General features: G+C 31.9%; 1 protein-coding gene across 1 annotated transcript in view; it reads left to right on the top strand.

The window, feature by feature from the left end:
* LOC133191995 (prominin-1-A-like) overlaps positions 1–6,566 on the top strand; it is a 34,223-nt gene extending 27,657 nt beyond the window's left edge. Inside the window, exons 19-25 of the mRNA XM_061327809.1 lie at positions 107–160; positions 292–363; positions 464–532; positions 5,326–5,418; positions 5,923–6,047; positions 6,173–6,199; positions 6,320–6,566. Coding sequence (XP_061183793.1) covers positions 107–160; positions 292–363; positions 464–532; positions 5,326–5,418; positions 5,923–6,047; positions 6,173–6,199; positions 6,320–6,353 — 474 coding nt within the window. The 3' untranslated portion in view covers positions 6,354–6,566. The remainder of the gene's footprint in view (positions 1–106; positions 161–291; positions 364–463; positions 533–5,325; positions 5,419–5,922; positions 6,048–6,172; positions 6,200–6,319) is intronic.
* The last annotated feature ends 15,362 nt before the right edge of the window (positions 6,567–21,928 follow it).

The following is a 21,928-nucleotide window of genomic DNA, read 5'->3' on the forward strand; positions in this document are numbered from 1 at the left end:
AATTTGTCTAAACCTGCAACTGATAACAGCTTTGAGTCATTCCATTTCTGCAATATAAAACATCTTTAAAGTGCAGAAATACATACTCTCTTTGTTGATTTCATAGGAAGACATGAAAACAGCAAAGGTGGAACTGTCCAAACAAAAATCAAACATCCCGGTAAGCAGGAATCCAATCAAAAATGAATGATTTGTATCAAAAGATAAAAACATTTAATGCAAAGTTTGTCAATGTAAAATTAGAGCATTTTCATGCAAGCGTTGCTACTTGTTTCAAAAATTATTTTGTAGTCTGCTGTAGACAATGTAAAAAAGGAACTTAATAATGCAACGGCAGTTATGAAGAGGGACGGAATGAAAAATGTAACTATACTCATAAATATTTATCAGTTGTACGAAGATATAATCTATTCATCGAAATGTAAAATTATGTATATGTAATTCAATTTTTAATGATTTGTAGATTGCACAATCATTTATTAATGAAACAGTAAACATCGCTGATATATATTTCAAAGATGTCAAAAACAAGGTAAGTAAACGTATTTATTACACCTAATATAATGTCAGAGTTTGCATAAATTAAATAATAAAAATAACAATCAAATGCAGAAAAATAGAATCTCACCCTATAAGCTGGATAACACTTCATTTCAAGTGAAAGTGACTTTTTAGATGACTGTGTGTGCTATCCATGCATTTTTTAAAGACAACAAATAGATTAACCATAATCTAAGATGCAAAGCATCAAATTGGCCGCAAAAAAATTATTAAGCATTTTTAAGTATTTTCTCAGAAGTGTCCAAAGAAAAAAAATCAAAGAAGAAAAAGCATATTATACACTTTTAGTGCAAATTGTATTTTTGCCTCACTTTTCTGTGCATTTTTTCCTGATCATTTGTTTAAAATTAGTCAAAATGTTCTGTCAAAAACTGTAAAACTTGTGATGTTTTGATAACAAGCTCTTTGTTTACTAGTAATCTTACTGGACAGAGCTTCTATACCGAAACTTGGGAAAATATGAACTGCAAATCTTCTGATGTTGTCTACGGAATAGATTATACCTTTTGTGGGCTTATTTATGTTGGTGAAACCAAGGTACACTTAATAAAAGAATATCGGGGCATAGATTTTAAATTACCAAGGGGGGCTTCGCCCGCGTGGCGCAGTGGTTAGAGCGTCTGCTCTAGAGTCGCGAAGTAAGGAGTTGATCCTTACGTCGCGGGTTCGAATCCCACTGTGGGACGTGGAGACCGGTCCTTCGGATGAGACCGTATAAACCGAGGTCCCGTGTCGCAGTAGGTGCTGGCACGAAAAAGATCCATCACTGCTCAAAGGCCTTAAGTGCCGAGTATAGGACAAAATTTGCAGCTCTCCACCGGCAAGTGGTGGCGTCTCCATATGAGTGAAAAATTTTCGAGAGGGACGTTAAACAACATACAAACAAACAAACCAAGGGGGGCCAGCAGCTTCTCTACAAGCATTTAAATTTACCTGATCATTCTATTTTGTTAATGAAAGTTAGAATTCTAGAAAAGATTTACCATCATACTAATAGCCCATCAATGAGTACACCTTTCCGTAGACAACGAGAAGAATACTGAATTAGAAAACTAGGCACGGCCTTTCCATGTGGTAGCAATGACAATGTCGATAGTGTTGGGAATCTTTCAAGCCCAAAGTGTAGCAATCTGAAAGTGATGGAACTTTTTAACAGTTCACAGTGACGTAAGCGTAGTCATGGACATCGGTCTTACAATAACATATTACACACGACGTTTCCTTTGATTCATTGCTACCTTATGTAAATAAACAGTTAGGCCTTCATCACATTCGCACCAAACTTTACTCTGTCCTTTTGAAAGTTTTAAATAGTCTATTTGTAAAGGTCAAGGAAAGTCCATATTTGGATTCTTCGACAACAGAATACAGGCTCGGATCTGTGATTATGGATATTGCAAATCATAGGCTCTTTAAATCGCCACGTTTCACGGAAGATAATACTGCTCAAACAACCCGTTTGTTCCTTAAACTTCAATATTCCAACAAAAACTTGATACAATTAATGTAAGTAATATTCTTTAGCACAAAAGGGTCCAGTCTTTTATTCCACCATATTTCAAGTTGAAGTCCACACCTTGTATTTTTTACAAATATACATCGACAGTTGCTTCCAAAATTTTTCATTACAAAAAACTCTACAGTATCTAGATATCGAACATCTGAAATAAATCTTCCAACGCGTTCATGTTCTTCTTCACCCTACAACTATAGTCCTGCTGGACACGTCATTACTGGTGACGTTAATATAGTTAATCATGAGGACCTTAATCACTAAATATAAACGGGGCAAAATTTAGGGAACCCCAATCTTTCAACTGGCGTCATAATTTCATACGTATTATGAATTCTGTGGAAGAGTATGCCAAACGATGGACCAAATATTAAAAAAAAGACCTTGACACATTGTCAGAATGGATTTAAAGTATATCAGATGGATGTTGCAATCTCGCATTAAGCGATCGAGGGGCAATATGAAAACCATCTATCCTTCTGTCTTCCACAATGCAGTAGTGAAACAAGAATTACATGTCGATAGATTACACGATCAGTATGTACTGCTGGTCCCAGCTGACAAAGCAGGTAACAACATTGTCTTTGCTTGTAAGGCTCATTATTTGAGTTGTACTTTAGAGGAACTAGAATTTAATTCAGTAAATGGAAATCCAACTTATACCCATAGCTCTCTTTCTGAGGAGGAACCTCTTCAAAACCATATGTCAGTTTTAAAATATTTTAAAGATTCCCAACAATCAAAATGAATTTGTATTATCATACCTATACTGGATTCCTAAACTCAATAAAATCCTTACAAACAAATATACATGTACATAGCGGGTTCCAGTAATTGTTCCACTAAGTCTCTTTCTTTACTTCTCCCTAAAATATTTACAGCAGTGAGGGAAAAACGTCAGAAGTATTGTAAAATAGGATATTTCAGAAGTGGTGTAAATCAGGTGTGGATACTTAAAAACTTAAGGGAACTTTTAGTTAATTTGAAATCGCAAAATTTTACCATAATTTTTCAACACTTTATACAACCATTCCCCACGATAAATTAAAGTTCAGGCTTTTTGACATCAGAAACAGCTGCTTTTTCAATAAAAATGGAACTCGTAAATAAACTTACCTTGTCCTTGGTCATTTGCAAATTTATTTGGTTAAAAAACATTCTGATTATACACACAAGTACTCTGAAGTTGATATTAAAAAGATGCTCGAGTTTCTGATTGACAATGTCTATGTAGTTTTTGGAGATCAGGTCTTCCAACAATCTGTTGGAATTCCCATGGATACAGTTTGTGCCCCATTATTGGCAGACCTATTTTTGTATTCATATGAAGCAGAATTTATTCAAATACTTCTACATGAGAAGAAGAAAACGCTTGCTGTAGCCGACATTTAGATATATTGACGATGTACATGTATCATTAATTATCAATAGTTACTTCCGTTCATATCCCAGTGAATTTGAAATAAGACACAACATAGCCTTACACATCTGTTTCATATTTGGATATTTTACTAGAAAAGGACATTAATTCTTTTCCCGATTTGTATTGTTTAATTGGACTATGAGCTTGAATACTGTTCGTTATCTCCATATTTCAAAATAAATTCATGGAAATGAAAATAAAGGAAAGGAATATATATATTATTATCAAATTATTTGATTCATAGACTAATGCAACAAATGTCTAAAATTATTAATTATGAATGTCTGAATGCTGACAAAAAAGGACATACAAACTTCACGTGCTGATACCCTGAATCTTTGTCACGTGATAATGCCGATGATATGTATCACAATAAATGTATAGTTCAGAAGAAAAAAAAAATCATTGTGTCATTTGCAACTGTAGTGTATTTACAAACAAAATTCTCTTTCTTTTTTTTTTTTTTTTTTTTTTTTTTTTTTTTTTTTTTACAATTTATTAATTATTTTAGGCACTGTAATTCATTCCCTGAAACTTAGTACGTTTTGTTAAAATATCTTATGCACGCCCATGTTGGGGAGCAGTTCATGTAACAACTTTTTTTTATAAAAAGATAAGGGAATAAATATTTGATGGGAAATGAAAAACAAATTGAAACATTATAACAACCATTTAGACTTTTGAAATCACATATTTTCCTGGGGTCTAATTTTGATGGTATGAGGAAAACGTTTGGGTTCGTAGGGATTTGATTTCGTCGATGAAGAATTGTTGAGTAGATATGTACACTATATATATGATATTTTACATTTCGTGGTGGACATGAACTCATGGGTCTCTTCATACCTCGAAAAAAACGCAAATTAATCCCTACGAAAATTTGATTTCACAGTAATTATTAATCATTTTTTAAAACTTTTATTCATAACTTTTATGCATGTTATCAATAAGGAATTATTCCATCAAAGCAATGCAAAATAACGTCTCATAACCCCATGTGCACATTTTAACACAACCACAAATAGATCAACCGCTCCTGCGACCGATAACAACCGAGATTTCTTATTTATTACAGTATCATGGCATATGCAGTAAAAATTTCTACTATGTCATTGCATTTTCATTATGATTGTATACTATTGATGCTATTAAGGTATTTCCAGTCTCCTGTGATGTCATAGGGCTTTGAAAAAAAAACTTTATTAATTTAAATTTATACCCAATGGATATACATCTTTTGGAAGAATGCATTTCAATAGGTGTAATGAAAAATATTGTTAAGTAAAAGATTTTTAAAAATGAAAATTATCTTCTTCTTTTTTTTAATTATTTAATCTTTACGAAATGTTGCTAAGGGCAATAACTCCTTATGTATTTTCATTCAGGCATTTCTTTATTGTACTTCTGATGCAAAATGGTTTCCCTGATATTCACAATCCAGACATATTTTTTATAAAGTAACAAGTATTTTTGACCTCTCATCATCAGAATTATGTATTTGAACCAGTTTTTACTTAATTCTTGTAATATTGTTTACTAAAACTATTTTTTTTTATTCTGACATATACCGCTGCTTATCTATGTCTTATATCTTTTTAAAAAATTGGCAGCCTATTCATTTTTTGCGATTATTCACTGATTTAAACTATTCTCAGTGAAAATAAATGCAGTTTTTTCTACTTTGAACCTATGAAATTGTAATGGTGGAAATACCTTAAGTAAAACATTCTTATGTGCTCTCCTAAATTGGTTATGTTATAGAAGGATGGATTCCCTAATTACATTAACCAAGTCATTATGAATCATGTTTCTCTCTATTTTCAAACAGGTACACAATGAAATAGGTCGCTGTCAGCCTCTGTGGAATCTCTACAACTCTATCATTAAAATATCGCTTTGTGAATACATTGTGGACGCCTTTGTAAGTGTATATATTGCAAAAGATAAACATTAAGCAGACAAAATAGCTATAAAATTGCATATACACTGTAATATTTGTTTTGTTCACCTGAGCCGAAGGCTCAAGTGAGCTTTTCTGATCGAAGAGTGTCCGGGAGAATTAAGAATTCGTGAAAATTTGGTGGTATCTTAAAAATCTTCTCTAGAACTACTGGGCCAGAAAAGATGAAACTTTTGTGAAAGCTTCATTACATACTGTGGATTTAAATTTGTTCAGAGCATGACCCCCGAGATAGGGCGGGGCCACAACAGGGGATCAAAGTTATACATAGGAATGTAAAGGGGAAATCTTTAAAATATCTTTTTCTCAAGAACAGCAAAGCCATGACTAGTCATATTAATATGGAAGCGTCCTCAGGTAGTATAGATTCAATTTTACTAATTATGAGGTATTTTAAGAATTCAACCTTAAACTTTTTTTTCTTTAAAATTAATGTAATAAAATATTTATTTCTTAAATTTCAAGAATGGATTCTGGTTTTCCATTGGCTGGTGTATATTCTTCTTACTTCCGGCGGCAGTTATAGGAACGAAACTCTCCAATTTCCTGCGAGATGTGGAGTATGTCTACGACAATAAACATGATGCAGAGTAAGAAAGAAATCTTAAGGCCTATTCTTACTTATTTTATTAAAATTCTATAATATTGATATCATTAAAACATAGACATGCTTTGTCATTGGTCCTTGTCTTAATGTTGAACTTTATTTCACTAGGAGTGGAAAGACCAAACGCACAAAAAGGTAAGCACAAAGATTCATAACTATGTATAATGTCAAATACCATAATATCAAACAAATGCGTTTATTTAAGCTTATGCCAATGAACTTCTAGCCCTAAGTTAACCTTTTTTTCACTTTTAGGAATCAAGTAGGACACAAAGATGATGAAGAGTAGATCATCAAATTCTGAGGTTATTAGACTTCTAAATTTAGAAACATGTCTATTTGACACCACTGGTCTTTTAATTTATGAAAAATCGGGTTATTTTTCATAACTTCATGACTTTATCAAAGGGATTTTGTTTTTGTTTAAAGAGTAATAAATTCTGTAATTTTCTTTAAATGTGGCAAATGATTATAATATATCTATTTTTGTCAATTATATTTTTAACCCACGTGTCAACTAATTGTTAAAGATGTGTGTTTTAAAATCGATTTTCTGTTTTTTTAATTCATTTCTTTCATTGATTTTTGAAAACAAAATGTATTAAATTACTATAAGTGCTTTATAGTGTGTTCTTACATGAACATATAATCTCACCATATAAACAGAATTGAAGTGATACTGTATAATTTCACTTAAATACGATTTTTCATTAAGAAAATAATATAATGTATAAATGTGTTGTTGAGATAATCCCTTTATGCTGAAATTTCATGCAGACGTTATGTAAATATTAGTATAGAGTAGTATATATTTCTGATAAATTCTTCACGTTTTGAGATATCTATTTTTGAAATGAGACATGAAAAGAACTCACTTATATCTTCATTCTTCTTTTATGTGACTTATGTGTGTCTAGCCAATGTATTATAGAAACACGTGTACGAAGAAACCCATTTTGTGTTATATTCAAATTCATTTGCCTTAAATACATATTAGTTTTAACAAACGCCCATTGAGACTCATTCAGAAACTTCTTTATGAATAATGTTAGTAGATACTCCTCAAGAATTACATGAACATAATAACAGTAATAATGATTTCTTTATACCTTGAACTTTTATTTGAAATTCATTCCAAACACTAAGCAACACCAAACCTTGGCCAAAAATCAGAAATTAGATAACGTAAGCCTACTCCATTCAGTAAGATGAGAATATTAAATATTTTAATCTATTCATGTACGTGTACCTATGATTTCATACATTGCACTATCTTTTTTTTTTTTAAAAGATTCTCTTGCTTGACTTTAGTGTTAGGTTATTCGTGACTATTATTCTAACTGTCAATCAAATAATTGAAACTTTAATAACTTTTTAATTTTTTTGACAAATGATTTTGAAGAAAAATTATGTATTCCATGTATCTAGTGCCTAGCTTAAGTACAAATGAATTTTACTGTTATAATTATTAATATTGAGTGCATTGTTGTTTCTATATATGTTTTTCCCCGTTATTATGAATTATCAAATTATTATATCATTTTGAAGATTTTTATTGTGCTTTTTCAGGAAAAATTATTTTCTGATTTTGACTGTGATTTCAAATTATCATATCGTTGTTGAATTTGGGAAGTTTTAGATGCGTCCTGTGATTTTTATTCTCCCTACCTTTTTATCCATTTTGAATGGTCAGATCATTCTTAATTATTTTTAATTTTTGTGCTGCCCGTAAAACTTTTTCTCTGCTATTTCGGTGATTTAGAATTACGAAATCATTTTTAATTTTTAAGGGGAGTTTATTTTACTTCTTATGACGATTTTTCCAGTGACTTTTGAGGATATTTTTATCCTTCCCACTTTTCGCTTTTACATGTGATTGCTTGTAAAATATCCGTCCATTTTTGAATTTTGAATTAAAATATCAGAAGTTGTCTTTCTTTCCTAGTAAATTTATGAGTTTTTTTCATATTGCTTATGTTGTATTCTGATGATGCAGTTATTTCTCTTTACAATGTTTCATGTTACTAAAACGAAAACAATATTATAATTGTACGTCATTAACAACGCTTTCTTGCTCTTGAGAATACTTGCAAGCATTATTTACTTGTTCAGTGCAGAAAAAAATCATACCTCTCATTTCCCTAAAGCAATGTTTCGTGGCCCCGATCATCTTACCTCCATTGTTTAAGGAACGAAGAGATTATTGACTAACCCCCACCCCACCCCCTTTACAGTTGTAATGGCTGTATCATAAATCCTTATCATTTTTATGGCCTTTATATTGAAATTTAGATTAGAAGTTTTTTATATCACTGCATTTAAATCACCATTGAAAATATCTTCACTAAAAATTATGTTCAAATCAATTTCTAGTATGAAGGTTTGCATATAATATGCGTTACAATGTTGGACTAGAAATCACTTTTTGACAAAAAGGGGATTTTTTTATTATCTTAAATACGAAATTTCAATTCGTCTTTCACAGTTACATAGTATCATCAAATCAGTAATACATATACTAGTTAATTACTACAGATACTACATGAAATATAATTTTATTATACAAATGAATACAAAATCATTGAATAGTTCTACAACATATGTATAGTCTTAATATTGTGAAATGTCATTTTATATTACAAAAAAAATATATAACTATTTACTTTTCATAAGATCAAATCATCAGTACAAAGAAATTAGAATAATTATATAATTGAATTTATCAAGTGTTTAAATTCGATCCCACATCTCTGGTTTACAACTCTGTAACAATTCGATCATAATGATAAAAATTTTCACTCGGTAACTCATAATCATATAACCCAACGCTGATTCTGAAGTTTTGTTCTATATCTGCAGGCATACCTGAAAGAAAAAAAACTTAGTCTAGAAACAACACTTATCTGTTAATCAACACACCATTCACCCATACACGTGTTGTTCATTGAAGAATTTGTAGTTCTGTTTTAGAATAACTTTATTCGATTTAAGGACATTTTTATGTAGATATTGTTATTCAAAAGAAATGCAGTCTAAATATATTATACGTATATGTCTTTATTGATATACAGCTATATATACAGCAATCTAATTCTATTTGTAGCGCGCTAATAGTTGTTTTTTTTTTTTTGTATATTGAACCTTGGCTGCTTACGTCAAAATGATTTGCGTCAAAAACATATCAATCAGCTTGATATTACATTTTACTGCCATTTTTGAGGACAAATCGTTTTATTTTCTTCTTTTTATGTAGACAAATTAATTTATAAGGAATGAATTTAAAAGTTTCCCTCGTTGAACTCATATAACTTGGATTGAAACACTTTAAACAGTTTGATTAAATTCATTGCGGTTTATAAAGCGTGAAATGTCTAAATTCTGCTTTTATACTAGTCTTATATCTTTGAAATTTACTTGTATTCTTTGAATACCGTTTAATTTTACTACTGTAGCACTTCTTGTGTAATAGAATCGGATAAACTGTGTGACATCGATGTTTTGATAAAGTCATTCGTTATCGACGTAATAGAAGAAGTATGACATCATCATGTAAGAATATCGATGTTACAGAGTCAAGCCTACCCTTTTTTGGCATCGTCGATATCACTGACAATAATCGATATATCGGAATTAGGTTACCGGCAAATAACATTATCCATCCTTGATGAAATAAAATCGAATTGTCTTAATGACGTCATCATATAATTGAATCATTACTTGTCAAAGGCTTTTTTTCTGGTATACTTAATAAATCATCCTTATGTCGCTATAAGTAAATGAGAAATTAGTATTCTTTCACACTGAAATTTAATATTCTTTTAAATTAAGGTCAAAATAAATAAAAATGAAATTCCTTGTCATCAACTGTGATTATTTTTCATCCAATCAAGCAGCATTTTTATGTTGCTTACCCATATGTTATGCTATTTATCATCATTATCACGAAGAAAGTTTACAACAAATGTTGAACAGCTCAACATTAGTAATCATTCGAAATGTACAAGGAATTGAGCATGTTTATAAACAAAGTTTGGTGTTAATATCCATTTATCACCAGTTATCTAGATAAAGTTTTACCTTTCTTCGTGACACGTGTTAAAGCGATAGAAAAGTTCAACCCTTAATACTGAGATTAATGAAAACTTTTAACGCTGACAACGAATTTCCTTGTTAAAAGCATATCGCGACATAATCCCATTTAAAAGCAAAAACTAATTTATTACAACTGCCAAGTTAGATGAGCAATGTAATTTCGATACACAGCATTAAATACACCCGAATCCCTTTTGTTAACTGGTCACTTCTTGCTGGGGTACCTCCGTGATGGCTTTATTAAACCAGAAATAATGATAGCGGCTCAATAAACAACAGTCAGCCCACAGCTAACATTAGCATTATGGATCACCGTGTTATCGCGGAGGGGTTTTGGAACAACATTATGTGAGCAATAAACTCCTGCGAATCCTGACAACCGCTTCCAGTCATACACAGAAGCACGCTGATTAGAGATCCTTCTGGAGCCGTCCAGGTAATTACGGCACATTAACCCACCATCAGCAAGGTGCTTGGAACCACTATATTTACTCTCCCTTTTCTTGATTGTGTAATTTATCAGAAATCAGTGAATTGATATTATGTATTTTCTCAGCTATTTGTCCAGATTAGTTATCTTGATTGCGCTAATCCCCATGTAAAAGGCGACAGGTAGTGTATTAGTTAGAACCTTACACGGATCCGGAACCATGGAATGTTATAAATGATACACCAATTATAAAGGGTCTGATTTGCTGGATTCAGATATTGTAATCAATAAGCTGACAACATTAAATTGGCATTATGAACGCTTAATATGTTTGTTCATGTTGGCATGTTTGTGGAACTAATGGAAACTTCTAAAACTTGGATTGTATGATAAAAAGATACTAGTATTGTTAGATTTGCGTTCATCTGTGAACAGTTTTATTCCGTATTTCAAATGGATCTGCCTTGATATATCGTTTTATTTTCAAGCAGTTATATTGATCTTTCTATTATGATACATCTGTAATTTTTCACAAGAAATATATCGACATTTTTGCTATAATTCGGGAACATTTATAAAGACAAGGCCTCTGAATATAGTAGACTGCTGTGATAGTTTGCTTCTAAACGAATGGTTGTTAATAAAAGATAGATTCAAATTTATCATGTAGATAAAAGGGGGAAAACATGAGTTCACATGAATAAGCATCTGCGACTTCAGTATGCCAATATTATGTCGATTGTTCAAGTTCTAAACCCGATTTCAACTAAAATTATTGATAGAAATAACCTCAGAATATTTATGGGCCTGTCAATGAAGTCTTTACTTCTTTAACGTGAGTGAGTACAATTCATTGTTCTGTTTTCAGCTGTTTATATTCTGTTCAGATGAATAATATGAGAGTATCTATTGAAACTTATAGAGTAGTTCTATCGCTTCCTCACTTCTGGGCTAAAACTTCCGAAAACCCTTTTATTTTTTTTTAAAATAAAGAGCTTAAAAGTTGATTTATATGTTAAAATGATTGATCTCAAGTGGGTGTACATAGTCCATTGAGTCACAGGATCCGCTATTTCTTTTTATAAATCATATTCCATCCCGATAAAGTACAATTCCACTTACACTTTTATGCAATAATGTTCAAGAGTCTTTCAAGTTAAAGTATTTTTTAAAATGTACAAATCGCTCCTATATAGCTATTGCTTGTACCCTTTTCATGTAACACAACTGAAGCATATTCTCAGTGTAACAAAATAGGTTTTAATGCAACTATTTCGTAATACTTCAGAGTAGATATATATTACCTTTCTTAATGCTTTAATACCCTAACAAAAATTAACTATAGTTAATACTTTGATACTTTGATTTACTATGAAACTTTACTCCAGAACTTTTTCTGGATATTGTAGCTAAAAATCTCTTAAATTCAATAGCATTGAAGTAAAACTTGGAAATAATATGTGAATTTGCAAATAATATTTCCATTTAATATCAAAAAGGTGCATTTATGAATTGAAGAATAATAAAATATAACAAACTGAAATCCATAGTTGAAAATACTTTGATTAACTATAAAAGTTAAAACTTTGATACTATAGTGAACTATAGTTTGCTATAGTAAACTATAGTGAACTAAAGTATATTTTGTTAGGGTTGTATTGATACGTTGGGCTTTTCATTCTTTATATTCATTTATATTTTTTCATCATACATTTATTATATTTTCACGAAAGAAATATACCAACCTTCGAGTACTAACTTGTCAACTTTGTCACATCACCTTTTAAGTTCACCTATTCAAACTCTTTTTGGGAGTGAAATTCTCTGAAAAACAATTAGAAATGAGACAATAATAAGTCGTATTTGTAATGTTAATAGCCGACACAAGTAGAGATGTCTTTGATAAAGTGTAAAGAGATGGAATCGACTTCAATCGATTAAAAAAAAACAAATAATAAAAAGATTAAAAGTGAGTTTTGACCAGGCCATTATTTCTGTCCCACAGTAGTGATATGCCTTAGATACACGGTTTTGCAATGAATTTGCTTATAATAGTTGAGTGCAGATACACAATTTGCGTAAAGACGGTATATTATAAATTGGTCAGTATAATCATATCTATCAGTCGTTATAAACAAGGAACCTTTGCCACTATCGGTCTTGGATGTATTACTTTTACAACATACATCTGACTCTAACGGAATTGGTTGCATTACTTTTACAAGGAACCTCAGCCACTAATGGACTTGGTTGTATTACTTTTTAAGGTATCTGGGCCATCTCTGGTCAAGGCTGAACGACTTTACAAGGTACTTAGCAACAAATGGAATCGGTACAACGGCAGAAAACATGAAGATACATATTTATTTTGCGATATTTTTGAACCGATTTCAATTATAATTGACAGTACGGGCGTTGTAGAGTAGGACTTCCCCCAAGGGGAAACCTCACACTAGAGCTAAATTTTCCCCTCTTTCTTTCTCAGAGTAGGATTTTTTTCTTTTTTATCAATGCTAAATTCATATTGAAAATATTTTGGCTAAATGTTTATCTGAGAGGAAACTGATTATTAATGGAAATAAGAGTGTTTTCGACTTTCGAAGAATTATTCAAATTTATAGTTTGAAATCTAATATATATATATATATATATATATATATATATATATATATATATATATATATATATATATATATATATATGTAGTTCAAATCATTGAGTATCAACTCAAGTTTTTAACTCATAGTAAATTGTAAAATTAGTCATTCAAAAAAAACATAAGATTCGATATCTCAACACCTCTCTTGATGCAATGGTACCTGTTTGTTCACAAATTTTGAAATGTTTATCAGGCCACCTGTAGAGATTTTTTTTTTCTTTTGCAATCTGCAGGTCCGGAGTGTGTAAGAAAATTTTAAAATGTATATTATTGATAGGTTCCACATACCGTTTTATGAATATTTGAATCGAGTAGTTCTCCAAAGGGAAAAACTAAAAAGATAAAACAAAACAATACAAGAAACACTGCTCTTGAAAGCCGTAGCATAAGTATGTCTCCTCGACCCAGCGGTGTAATATTGGATTTGAAATTTGAAAGCTGAGAACAAATAATCTCTAAAAATATGCAACATTTCAAATATTTAGATACTGGACCATTTTTAGTTCCATGGCAACGGCGGCTATTTTGGATATTTAACCCCTAAAACTTGGAGAGACACTTATTCATCAATATTATGTACATGTAATTTGAAATACAATTAAAGAAAAAAAAAATCAATTAGAATAAAAGTCCTTTTGTTTCCTTGGTTACAATTAAAAATATATCCCGATTATATTGTACCATAATTTATTTTTATCATTTTTTTAATTAAACCAGTTTGACCAGATGCAAGGAATAAGACTTTAATGCTTCAAAAGAATTGGTTGGGTAGTTACTGAGAAAAAAAAGAGAATTAAAATTTTCAATTTTTTTTAAATGTTTTTTTTTAATTAGACTTTTAAAAATTCTACAATCATTAGAAAAACTATGAAGTTTAAAAGTCATAACTTAACTTTTTGTTCATAATTTTTGTGAAGTTTCCTTAAGATTGTCTACTGCGAGAGTACCTCTGGAAAATTATAGAAGGGACATTTGTAACAATGTGATCCCCCACCCCCTCATATAGAAATACAGACCTGATATTTTATTTGGCGGGGGGAGGGGGATTGACTCTGACGGAAATCCATTCTACAATTATTACACAGAGTAGAATTCCCCCCCCCCCGGAAAATTGAATCTGGTGAGGGATTTCTGTAGGGGAGATCTTACTCTAGAGCCTGATTTCCGGGGGGGGGGGGGGGGTGTTCCAGCTCTAGAGCCAGTTTTCGGGTGGAAAGATTTTACAAGGGGAAGCCTATCTACAAGGCCGGTCTTGTAGAGTAGGCTTTCCCTCTAAAATCCCCCGTCGGGAAAACTGGCTCTAGAGTAAGATTACCCCACAGAAAAATGACTCTTAGAATAGGATTTCCCCTATGATAGGAATTCCCCTACGGACATCCCACATCAGACTCGATCTTCCGGAGGGGACATCCTACTCTGTGTAATAGATATAGGGTGCGATTTCCATCAGAGCAAATTTCCCCCCCTATAAAAATATCTTGGCTGTACTTGTATGGGGGGGGGGGGGCAACATACTGTTACAAGCCATGTGTCCTTTTTTTTCCAAAATGGCGACCAGTTCCATTGAAACATACAAAGTATGAAAATGAAAATTTCAAATCTCATTTTTCTTTTGAAGCATTAAAATCGTATTCGTTTGATCGGGTAAAACTGGTTTCTGAAAAAAATATTGGTACATTGTAATCGGTTGGACAAATTTTTAACTGTATCCATGGAAACAAAAAAGAATTTTATTTCAAATGGATTTTTTTCTCCAAATTAATTTGAAACTACATACATAGCATTAATGTCTGAGTGTCTCTCTGATTCTGATGTTTAAATATCCAAATAGCTGCCGTTGCCATGAAACTAAAAATGGCCGGGTCATTTATTTTCTTAAAAAATGAAATTTTGCAGAACTTTGAGATTATTTGCTCTCTGCTTCAATATTACACCGCTGGGGCAGAGAGGATACATGTTTCGGCTTGTAAAAGCAGAGTTTCTTGTATTGTTTTGGTGTTTGTTGCGTTTTTTTTTCTTTTGAAGAACTTCTTGATTCAAATACTCGCAAAATGACATCAAGTCTTACGATTTTTTGAGTAATTAATTTTAAAGTGTCTATGAGTTAACATTTTGGGTTGAAACTAGATGATTTGAACTATACCTTTTCAAATTTCATACTAAATTCGACAATTCTTGGGTCGAAAACACTCATATTTCCATTTCAAAAAAATCAGTTGACTTTCACATAAACTTTTAGCTAAAATAATGTCGATATGATTTAAGCACTGATAAAGAGGGAAAATCCTACTCCGAGAAAGAAAGAGGGTGAAATCTGGCTCTAAAAAGAATATTAAAAATTAAAAACTAAATACCTAGGTGTTTAGTCAAAAGACAAACCTAGGTGTTTGGGCTGAATTTTATTTGTCTTTTTATAAATCCTATTCAATCGAGATAAAGTGCGATTCTGCTTACACTTTTTTTGCAAAAAAAGCAAGAGTCTTACAAGTTAAAGGCGATTTTTATAAATGTACAGAACGCTCCTAACAATCGCTTGGATCCTTACCCTTTACAGTTATCCTTAGTCAGGCGAAAGAAAAAGTTGAAACTGTTTTATAATACATCAGTGTAGATAAATATTGCCTTGTTTATAAGACTTTTAGTCTTCTTTTTTCCTTTTTTTTTAAAATACATGTACATTTACATATATACATTGTATTATAATTTCGCCAAACAAAATGAACTACCACCGAGAAGTGACCTAATTTGCAAGGAAATATCATTAGCTTTTACAAGAGAAAGGAATAAATCGAATACATCGAAGAAATGCATGTAGTAAATATCTCTTTATGTCGAAATAATTATGATCAATTAAGGATTATGAACTCATGTTTAAACGGATCTCTACATATGCAAATATAGTGAAAATTTGTAATGATAATAGCAAGGACAATTGGAGATATCTTTGGTTAACTGTAAATATACGGAATTCAAATACACTTGTGACGTCGGTCACTTGGAAAAATGCTCATAATTTCTTCAGGACCTCAGAACATTGAATCCTTTTCAATGGGAAATATAGAATACCTTGACCAACATGTGAAACACTCACAACAATAAAAAAAGAGGAAAATTATATAATGTCCTATTTACGAGAACATTATTTTCGTCCAACAGTCTCCAATTTTCAAGAAAAATATGTGTTATGTCTCAATCACATTTAAACAGACCGAAACTAGGTTTTCTTTTTCTTTTCTTTTTTTTCAACGGAAAAACACACTTCGGCCGATACAAAAATCGGGAGACACGGGGCAGTCACATTAATTTATATTATACTTTCATATGAATTACTTGAATTGATTCGTCGAGAAACATTTGATAAAAACACTTTTACTCTCTGAATGATGACACCTCGCCTTTCTGTGCGATAGAGCTTGACGACAGGTGATATTCCAAAAAAGTGGCTACGCGCTTCACCTTTCTTCGTATTTGTATAAAACATTCAGTATAATATAATTAACACTGCATGTGGTTGAGGGTAACATTGAAAATTTTGATCCCTCGAAAACCACTGTCAACCTTGGTTGCGCCTTGGTTGACAGCGAAAAAGAAGATAAAAATAAGGAACATACTAGGAAGAACCATCCCAAGAGGTTAAAGAAAAGCACCCTTTTATCCCATTTAAAATGGAAGGAAAGAGCAAGTCTGGAATCATTCCCCCGAAATGCCATTATCAGAGTTAATTCAAGAGTAAATGTTGCTGATGCCATCATGAGTAGATGTAATTTAAAGTTGGTCAGTATACTCGTACCTATCAATCCTTAATAAAAGCAACGAACCTCTGTCAGTACGGCACTTGGCTGTATGTTTTAGAAATTGAAATCACAGGATTTTACCAAGATCAATAGTATCAAACCTTTTCAACACTTTATACAACCATTCATAAATGGCTTTTTCTGCTGCATAGACAAATGCTTCTTTTTTTAAAAAAATAGAACTAGGAAATTTTCATATTTTGTGATTTGTCACATCTATAATCTTGTTTAAAAGCATTCTGATTCCACAATAGACACTCTGAAGCTGATATTAAAAAGATTCTTAAGTTCCTTATTGACAATATCTATGTAGTCTTTGGAGACCAAGAATTCCAAGAACTTGTTGAAATTCTTAATAGTATGTGCGCCCGATTATTAGCAAAGTTTTTCCACACGAAAATAAGACTTTCAAGTCTCTTGCTGTAGCCTTCAATTGGACATTTGGATATATTGACGATGTTTTATCATGTAAAAATATCCATTTTCATTTATACTTTGATTCGATATATCCCACTGAACTCGAAATCAAATACGCATCTACTTCTTATTTTGATATTTAACTAGAGAAAGACAATGATGGCAAAACAACTAAATTCTATGATAAACATGATACTAGTAACTTCAGCTTTTCTATCGTCAGCTTCTCTTTTCTATTTAGTAATATATCTTTATCGCCTGCATATGGTGTTTATGTCTCCCAGTTCATTCGATACACTAGAACATAATCTGCATACGAACAATTTCTAATCCGAGGCAGGATACTGCCTTAATAAATTCATGTTACAAAATCAACATTTTGCAAATTATATGGTCGATACAAAACATTGTTTGCAGTTACAACCTTTTGTTTGGTCGAATGGTGATTAATATGAACAATACAAATCTAATACAAATTGTTAAGCCATTTTGTTCTTACTGAATTCTCCACAGATTACTCTGTTTACCTGAACAACAAAAGGCACCGTAGAGTCTGCCACATCTGTTTCATATTTGGATGTTTTACTGACAATAGACGATAATGGCCAAAAACAGTTTCCATTGTCAACTTCCCTTATTAATGTGGAAATATTCCTCTTTCACTTGCATATGGTTTTTATGTCTCCCAACTTACTCGATACGCGAAAGCATGCTCTGAGAACGATTAATTTTTAAACCGATGCAGGATACTGGCTAATAAGTTGATGTTACAGGAATCTCAACTACCTCGTTTATAGTCAGCATTCCGAAAGTTCTATGGTCGAAATAATGACCTTGTATACAAATACAAGCTATGATCGTTTGGTTGTATTTTGGCTGACTTGTTTCATACCAGTTGTAAGGCCATTGTTTTTATTTTTACGGATTACTCTGTCTACCTGATTATTACATAAGTGTGATCGATCAATAGGGGGTGCTTACTCCTGGGCATCTGATCCCACCTCTGGAGTTTCCAGGGGTCCGTGTTTTATGCCCTATTCACTATTTTGTATTGTTTAAAAGATTTATTAGATCAATCAACGCTCGTTACCTTAACCTTTTTCATGTACCTGATAAAGACAAAGAATCATGACGTTCGACAGGGATGCTTACTCCTTCATGGCAGATAATCCCGCCTCTAATGTTTTCAAAGGTCTGTGTTTTCTCTGCTCTCAATTTGTATTGTTAAATTGGGCTTTTGAGCATGACTACTCTTGCTTATCTTCTCATATTTCATTCTACAAGGTACTTCAGACACTAACGGACTTGGCTGTATCATTCTTATAAGGCACCTCAGCCATAAAGGACTTAGCTGTTTCTTCAGCCACTAACAAACTTCTTTCTATTACTTTCACATGGTACCTCGGTCTCTAACGGACTTGGCTATATTACTTTGACAAGGTATCTCGGCATCTAAGTGACTTGGCTGTTTTAATATTTTGACAAGGTACATCAGCCACCGCCGGACTATGTTGTTTTACTTTTACTAGATACCTAGGCCACCAATGGCTTTTACATTTACAAAGAAGAGGGTGCGTACCTCGACCACTAAGGGACTTGGCTTAAATACTCTGTCATGGTAATTTTGTCACATGTGGACTTGTCTGCACTACTATTGGGCACTCACGGACTTAGTACAAGTATAAACACTATGAATATGATATGTATATGAATCGATTTTAATTACAATTGACGGCATTGGGAATTTTATTAGATATATTTTTTTTCAAATTGGTCATAATGACTATGTCGAAATAAATTAGGTTTGTGTACTGATTTTCAATTCTGGTCAATGGTATATCAATTGTTACTAGACATTTCAACAAAACTAAGCATACACATTCATAAGCACCTTAAAATGTTTAAGGTTAACAATTTTATCAAGTTTATAATAACAATCTGATGTTCCGAATTTAAATCGAAAAAGTTTATTTCCCTCTTCCTACAGCTGTCGCGGTATTTAAGATCCTATCTCTGAACTCACTTTATAGTACATCATAATACGAATAAAATAATTAATTCAGTGTGATTGGTGGACCCATTCACCAATCATTGACTTTTCTCCTCGGCATTTTTTTTAATATATCAGATTAAATTATCAAAATGACTCTAAGTTCAGGTCCATGTTGTCTTTTTGGCATATTTTCTGTTTTAAAAGACTACTCTGATCTTTATTAATAAATAGAAAATATGTCAGAAAGACAATATATAATTTGTAAGAATTGTACGGAAATGAAGCTCATTCATAGATTTTTCTAAGAAAGATAAGCAATGTTATATTCAAATTATAGGAAAACTCACGATGGTTTATATTTGAGACTATGAGGATTTAATCTCTTAAAAAAATTTACCACTTAATAAATGATAGCTATGTCAAAACAAGACAACGTTCGACGTCTTTCCGGAGAACAAAACCTCATTAAACTTATGAGAGTCTGACTGAAGGACAAATTAAAGTTTGTTTAAAACTTTGGATTCATATAAGACTGCTTTTTGTGGATATAAATGGGTACTTTGTAACAATTTACAAGTATTTACCTTTTTCCTTTCATATTTTCCTTACAGTTGTGCTTGAATTTATGACAACACTTGATTTTATAAATTTCTGAAGTGTTCACTTCAGTATGTCAATGCCTACATTATAATCCTTATCTAGGACCGTTTAGAAAATGAATTGAAAGCCAAACAGGTTTAAAAATTTTACTTGTACTATAGACAGAAATTGAATTTTATGGTCATCTTTCGACAATTTTAATGATGTCTATAAAATATGACAAAGACTTGACACGCCCTTGTGAATTGTTGACCTTTGAGAACGACCCTCTTCATCCAGACGGCGCTGACTGCCATTGTCTTTGGCTGGTTCCCCTTGTCTAGTGACGTCCTGGTAGAGCGGATTTGAAATTTGATTTACAGCAATAGTGTTTATGTACTACACTTTACTAACAGTTGGTAAATAAATATAGACACTATGATTTTGAAAGAGTTTGACAAGGGCCATCGTCTTTTATACTGCTTTTTATACCTCTTCAATACGTTTTATGAATTTTATACCATTACAAACATTAAAATCATTGTAGTCATAAAGTTTTCAGGCCTATCTTTTTTTTTAAGAAAAGGAGTAATAAATAATTTCTTGAATATTGAAAATATGATTTGTTAATCGGAACTCCTTGCAGAAAAGCTTAAATAATGATATGTAAGCGTTGTTCTAGTAACAGTAAATTAAATCACCTAGAACTCCTTGCAGAAAAGCTTAAATAATGATATGTAGGCGTTGTTCTAGTAACAGTAAATTAAATCACCTAGTATCGCAAAGTCATCAGAAAACAAGGGAAACTAATCTAGAACGGGAAAACTAATTTCGTCTTTAAGAAAAAAATGTAGTAAATAATTTATGGAGTTTTAAAACCACATACAGTGTAATGGCTATTTATAATCAGTAAGGAATACAGCTATATGTTTCGTTGGACAATCATAATCTTTCTTCCTCATGAAGACAGAACCTTCGTATTTGTCGACAAAAGCCGAGGGTGCAATGTTCATGCATGAACCCAAGCAGGACGGAAATCTAAAAACGACAAGATCTGTGTGGAAAAAGTTTGACGCTCTGTCGCATCCTAGTTCGGGATATCTGATGTTTTCTAGCAAATTTCATTGCAAGAAAAGCGTCAATTATGCCATTTATTGTGAAAGATTACAGATTTCCTTTAACTGAATTAGAAAAATTCAGAAGCAATATCAATACATATGAACAAATTGTTTAATCTTTTACCAAATTCAATATTTTTACTTTCAAATACAAAAATTTTCTTATTCAGTACTATGTTTCTATTCTGTTTAATGAGAGAGACCTCTCTCTCTCTCTCTCTCTCTCTCTCTCTCTCTCTCTCTCTCTCTCTGCTTTTATAAATATTTGTATTTCTATTGGTTGGCTTTCCCTCTCACCATACATTGTAAGTTAAAGTATAGAAATGAGGAAGCCCTAGGTTCAAGCACTGTGACCTCACTGTAAAGGAATCCAATAATTATATTGCTTGTCTCATTGATTTCGTTAAATTTAAGGGAGAACCTAAGCTATATACTTTTCCTCGAACTTAACCTAATGCGAAAATAAGAATGATTTATCAGACTATATTTTATCTCTGATCTACGAAAATAGTAAGAATCTTAGGTCCATTAGTAGCAATCTATGCTTTGTAAACGACAAAAAGGTAAGACATGAATTTATTGTTAAGCATATTTTAAAGAAAATTGATCTACAATAAAACAATAAATCACGATAGTGAACAAAGAACTTAATTTATTCTCGATTATCCGGAATCTCCATATAAAAGGTATACTAATCGACATTCCGCTATTATCAGATTAAGAGAATCAAACCCCTAAAAAGGGGGAATGCTGTCATTTAATTCTAGAGATGCTGAAAATAA

Source organism: Saccostrea echinata, unplaced genomic scaffold (genome assembly GCF_033153115.1).
Source record: "Saccostrea echinata isolate AGI-Se365-2 ecotype Australia unplaced genomic scaffold, CSIRO_AGI_Sech_v1 ptg000001l, whole genome shotgun sequence".
In the NCBI taxonomy this organism is placed as follows: Eukaryota; Metazoa; Mollusca; class Bivalvia; order Ostreida; family Ostreidae; genus Saccostrea; species Saccostrea echinata.